We start from the raw sequence: 5,745 nt of genomic DNA on the forward strand, positions 1-5,745 counted from the left end.
ATGAAAATTAATAAAATATAATTATAGAAAAGAAAAAAAAAAGGTGTGGAGACAAGATGCATCCCTGATGCACACCTTTTCTGATTTTGAACCATGTAGTGTTTCCTTGCTATGTTTTAAGGACTGCTTCCTTGTTCAAGTATAAGTTTTACATAAATACAATCATGTGTTCTGGGAAAAAAAAAGATGTCTGTTTGAAGGTTAAGGTGTGCATGATCTCAGCCCTCGTATTTTCAGTTACTTCCTCTGCATCTGAAAGTTGGACAATTAAGTAAGAAGACTAAGAAGAATCAATGTCTTTGAATTATAGTCTTGCTGAAGAATACCGAATATCCTAAAGACTGCCAAAAGAACAAGCAAGTTTGTGTTGGAGTGAGTGCAATCAAATGGCTCCATAGAGGAAAGGATGGTTAAACTTTGTCTTACATAGTTTGGGCATGTTGTCAGGAAAGACAAGTCCTTGAAAAAAGACAATACAGGATCCAAGAAAGAGGGAAAACCTCAACAACATGGACTTTTGATATAGGTAGTATTTTTTAACTTTTACAGTATTTGTTTTTTGACATTTTTATTATGATTTGAGTGAAACTGTACACAGCAAATTGATTTTCTGTCCAATTCATACACATATTTCCTGATATTAATTACAGTTCTTACATTGTAACAATACTCTTCACACTTCATTCTTGTGCTTTCTACCTCCATCTGCCCTTCTTTCCTATCTCTCCTTGCCTTCTGAGATTTATCCTTGGGGAAAACATTACCCTTTTGATCTTACGATTGTTCTAAGAAATGCTGTTCCTCCTTGGTCTTAGTGATCACTTTAGAAGCCTATCTGTTTTTTTGAATGGAAGTTGACACATAGGTATGATTTTAGTTCCAGGCTGGAAGGGCTGGAAGGGTGAGCATTAATCTCAGGGATTCCACCAATTTTTACCAGATTAGTAAACCTGGCCTTTTTATGCTTTTGGCTTTTATTCCACCCTATCAGGGACCTTCTGTTGTGATCCTTTTCTAAATAGTAATATTAGTCATGCATCATGTAGCTCTTCTGGTGTCAGGCTGGATTTTTAAATATTTAATATTTGCATGCTTAAAGAAGAATTTTGGAAGCAGGAGTGGCATCCACTTCCTAAACAACATGCCTCCAGAAACTCCATGAATTTGATAAATGATGATAGTTATAGAAAGGCTTTAAGCCTTTGGTTCGTAAGGTCACTTTGAGTGGTGCTCGGTGCAAAGGTAATCAACAACAACAAAGAAGAATTTGGTTATTGTTCATGAACTTAGCATTATCTTACCATCTTTTTTCTTTTTAAGCAAATTCTTTGCTTTTGGATTGATTCACCAGTCATTGCTCTCTGACCTCCAATAAAGAAGCATGTGATAGAGAAGAGTAGGAAAGGGGTTTAAGTTGGCATTGACTCTAAGATCTTTTTTGAATAATACATTTTAATTATTCTATCAAATGCAAACTTTTCTTTTTCTGTAGCCTGTGATGGTTGGAAGAAAAAATACTTTGAAACAAAGAAAGTCACAGCATCACTAGAGGAGATTTTAACAAAACTTCGAGAAGATTTGGAACTTTACTATAAAAAATTGCTCATGCAACTTGAAGCCAGGGAGATCAAGATGAGACCAAAGAATCTGGCAAATATTACAGCCTCCAAGGTACTGTTAACATATTTACTTTATATTTAAAAGATTCTGTTGAGTATACATATTAGTATTATATGGTTTTAAATCACATGTCATGCTGCTGACTGAAAGTTTGGTGATTTGAATTCACCAGTCCCTCCATGAGAGAAAGATTGGCAGTCTCCTCCAGGCAAGAGTTAAGGAGTTAGAAACCTCATTGACGGTGGCTATAAGTTGGACTAGATCCAAAGTGGAGGTTTGGCATATTATTATATTCAGAATTATTTGAGTCACAAGTATCAAACTCTTGAAAAACTGGCATAAAAAAATAAGAGCATTCATGACCCCATGTAATATCAGGGAGAAAAGTTGCAGACAAGACACAATTGACAAGTAAGAAGTTTAATGAATGATGTCTTTATCCTTCAGTATCATTGTTTCTTAATCATATTCTACCTCTTGAGCTGGTTGAATATAGACCAATTATTTTTGGTACAGTGACTCTGCATATTCCTTACATCGTTTTTTGGTATTTTGCCTCATTCAATATTTTGGCCATAGAGTTCTTCCCTATTACAACTTGAGGCTTGAATTTGGTTTTCAGTTCATTCACTTAAAAAATGATGAGCATGTTTTTACTTTTTGGTTTTTGCTCCAGATTATTTGCACATTTTATTAAAATATTTTGCTTTGTCTTCCTGAGCCACCCCGTTAAAATCAATTCCACTCTCTTATTCCTTATATTTTCATTAACTTTACCTTCTGTATGTCTAGAGAAGTTTTCAGAGTCTCTTGTGACATCTGTTTTGGCCTTTTCTTTCTTTTTTGTCTTTGGATGACCTTTTACTTTCTGTATCATTTCCTCATTATCATGTTAGATTTCTCTCATTAGCCATTATCATTCAAAGAATCAATTCTACCATTTGAGATGGTCTCCAACTTCAGGTGTGATATATTCAAGATTATATTTTGGTTCTCATAGACTTTTAAAATTAATCTTCAGCTTCAATTTGAATTTACACATGAGCAATTGATGGCCTATTCCACAATCAAACCCTAGCTTTGTTTTGACATAACATTAAATTTCTATACCATCTCTTTCCACAGATATAGCTAATTTGATTACTATTTATTCTATTCCAGCAAAATCCAAATATAAAGTACCTGTTTGTATATATTTTTTAAATGTGTTCCCAACATTAATAAAATAAAAATTCTCAATGCTAAACCAGTCAGCAGCATCATAGTAAAGATTGAAGTTGTAAATTATTTCACTTGGCAAGAAACTGCACTACAATCCTGAAGGCACGCAACTTGAGGCCACCAGCCACTCTGTGGGAGAAGGATGGGCAATCTCCTCCCATGTGATGAACTGCCTCTGAAAACCCACCAGAGAGTCAGCTATGGGTCAGTTCTGACTTGACAGTGCACAACAACAACACAACAACTTGGATCCACAATCAACACTAACAGTAATAGCAATCAAGAAGTCAAAAGATTAATTGCACTGGGAAAATCTACTGTCAAGGATGTCTTCAAAATGCTAAAGAGCAACGTGTCAGTAAAGACTAAGGGGCACCTGATCCAAGCCAGGGTGTTTTCAGTTACTTCCTATGCATCTGAAAGTTGGACAATAATTGACAACAACAGAAGAAGAATTGATGCCTTTGAGTTGTGGTGTTGGAGAAAACTATTAAATAGCTCATGGACTGAAAAAAAAAAAATCCCACAGATCTGTCTTGGAGGAAGTGCAAGTGCCTCCTTTAGAGGCAAGGATTATGAAATGCCATCTCATATACTTTGAGAGTGTTGTCAGACGGGATCAGTCTTGGAAGACATCATGGTAGGAAAGGTGGAGAGTCAGAAAAAGAAGACCCTCAACAAGATGAATTGACCTAATGACTGTAGCAATAGATGGGAGCATATAAAAGCTGCTTAGAACGGTGTAGGATATGGCAAGGGTCAATCTCTTGTTCGTAGGACCCTATGAATCATAGTCAACTCAGTGACACCTAACAACAATTTACAATAAAGAACTGGCTGTACAAATTTCTACCAGATAATCTCCAACTCTGTTCTATCACCAAGCTATATTCCAGTCACCAGTCCTTCTTCTTTGCTCCCATGTGTTATATATTAATTACCATTTATTACTAAAGCATCTTGATTGCATGCTTGATCAATTTTAGATTGAAATGTTGGTTGAAATGCTCACTCTCTTCATTTTTGATTGTTTGTGGTGTATATTTGAATAACTATCTTAACAGGTAATCTTGGTATGAATTTGTATATTATCTTGGGACTGGCAATGGTGTATTCCAGGCTTGATCTTGAAATTTTCTTTTTGATCATAAATGTGATGTCATTCCTCTCCAATGTGTCATTTGTACATAGTAGACCATGTTGCTATCTTATTCAAAGTGGTCATTAGCAATCTATTTTGGCACGCCAATGCCTGTGATATAAGTCTATAAATTCTATTTTATTTTTTACAACTTCCAATTTTCCCAGATTAGTACATTGTCTAGTCCAGATTTTTTGGTGTTTTTTTTTAATGTTTACAATTGTTTTCTCTCAGTTTGACTTGGGTTCTACTTGGAGGAGATAGTTTTTCCCTCAGTCCTATTTTAAGGATCTTCCAACCTGAGGGACTGTATCAGACAATGTTCCACTACTGTTAGATGTTTATAAAAATTATTTTCATATTATATGGAGAATACTTGTATAATAAAAGAAAAAGAGGTCCATAAAATAATGCAAGAAATGAGCACATAGTTAATTTATTCCAAAGCAGTAAGTTTGTTTTAGAAAATGGATTATATTTTTATATTATCTTTATTGCCTTCTCTTTTATGTTTGCAAGTCAATTATAAATAAAAATATATAGTTGTTACACATGATAATGATATCTTTATATATCTCACACAGAATTCCCTTATAATCCAGATCACTGAAGTACAGCACGCAATTGATCAACTTAAGAGAAAATTGGATACTGACAAAATGAAACTCATAATAGAAGTTAAGGTAATTGACATTTTTCACAGATTACAAATTTAGCCTGAAATAAAATATTTTGATGTTTTAACCTTGAATATCCATAGTAAAAGGGGCATCAGCACTAACTGTCTTAATATTACACAATAGTAATAAAATTATGAATGAAAAATTGTGAGGTGGATAATGCAGTCTTGTGAACAACTAAATTTTATACAAAGTAAATATTTAGTGAATTTTCACCTGAAGAGAATTAATTAAAGGAGAAAAGTACCCTGTGAATCAAAGTCTCAATGTTGTTGTTGTTGTTGTTGTTTGATGCCGCCAAGTCATAGACGACAGTTTAAAAGAAATTGTTCTCTGACTCAAACTCAACTCATTACTGTCAGGTTAAAATCAACTCTTAGCTAAACCTCCAGGAATTTGCACATCTTTCTCCCCTAGAGCAGCTGGTGGATTAGAACTACCTGCCTTTAGGTAGAGAGCTAACTCCATATCCACTAGAACCTTTCCATTCATAGTAAAACCATACATAAGATTAACAAACCACTTAGCTCTCTTCTGAATTTTGTTTACATTTTCCTCTATCCACATTTTTGGGTGCCCTCCAAACTAAGAAGCTATCTTCTGAAACTGTATCAGACAATGTTTTGTTGTTATTCATAATATTGCAGCGCTATTAATAATTTTTATACCAAGATACATAAACTATTCAACATGAATTGTAGGATTTCTACTATTTCCCTTGGGACAGAGATTATGCCTTAGTTACGTTTGTTACATTTTTTTCTTTCTTAAAACCTTTTGTAGAATAAATCTTAGTTGAGGGTACTGACCTGAACTTATTTTATACATGTTTAAATATCATATGATAGGAATGATTTTCTAAGTAATGAATCTCATTCAGTATCATCTGAAAAAATTAGGCCTGGTGCTGATTGTGGAACAGACCACCAATTACTCATATGCAAATTCAAGCTGAAGCCAAGAAAAATTAAGTCAAATTTACAGGAATCAAAATTTTACCTTGAGTCTATCCCACATGAATTTCAAAACCATCTCAGGAACAGGTTTGAGGTCTTGAACACTGAAGAGCGAAGACCAGATGAG

At 34.3% G+C, this 5,745-nt stretch overlaps 1 protein-coding gene across 1 annotated transcript in view; it reads left to right on the forward strand.

Moving 5' to 3' along the window:
- SPATA1 (spermatogenesis associated 1) overlaps positions 1 to 5,745 on the forward strand; it is a gene marked incomplete at its 5' end in the record, with an annotated part of 100,343 nt that overhangs the window by 90,424 nt on the left and 4,174 nt on the right. Inside the window, 2 exon segments of the mRNA XM_006898376.1 lie at positions 1,493 to 1,671; positions 4,567 to 4,665. Of these exon segments, the coding sequence (XP_006898438.1) occupies positions 1,493 to 1,671; positions 4,567 to 4,665 (278 nt within the window).

This window comes from Elephantulus edwardii, unplaced genomic scaffold (genome assembly GCF_000299155.1).
Source record: "Elephantulus edwardii isolate Elephantulus edwardi_28Jun2011 unplaced genomic scaffold, EleEdw1.0 scaffold00227, whole genome shotgun sequence".
In the NCBI taxonomy this organism is placed as follows: Eukaryota; Metazoa; Chordata; class Mammalia; order Macroscelidea; family Macroscelididae; genus Elephantulus; species Elephantulus edwardii.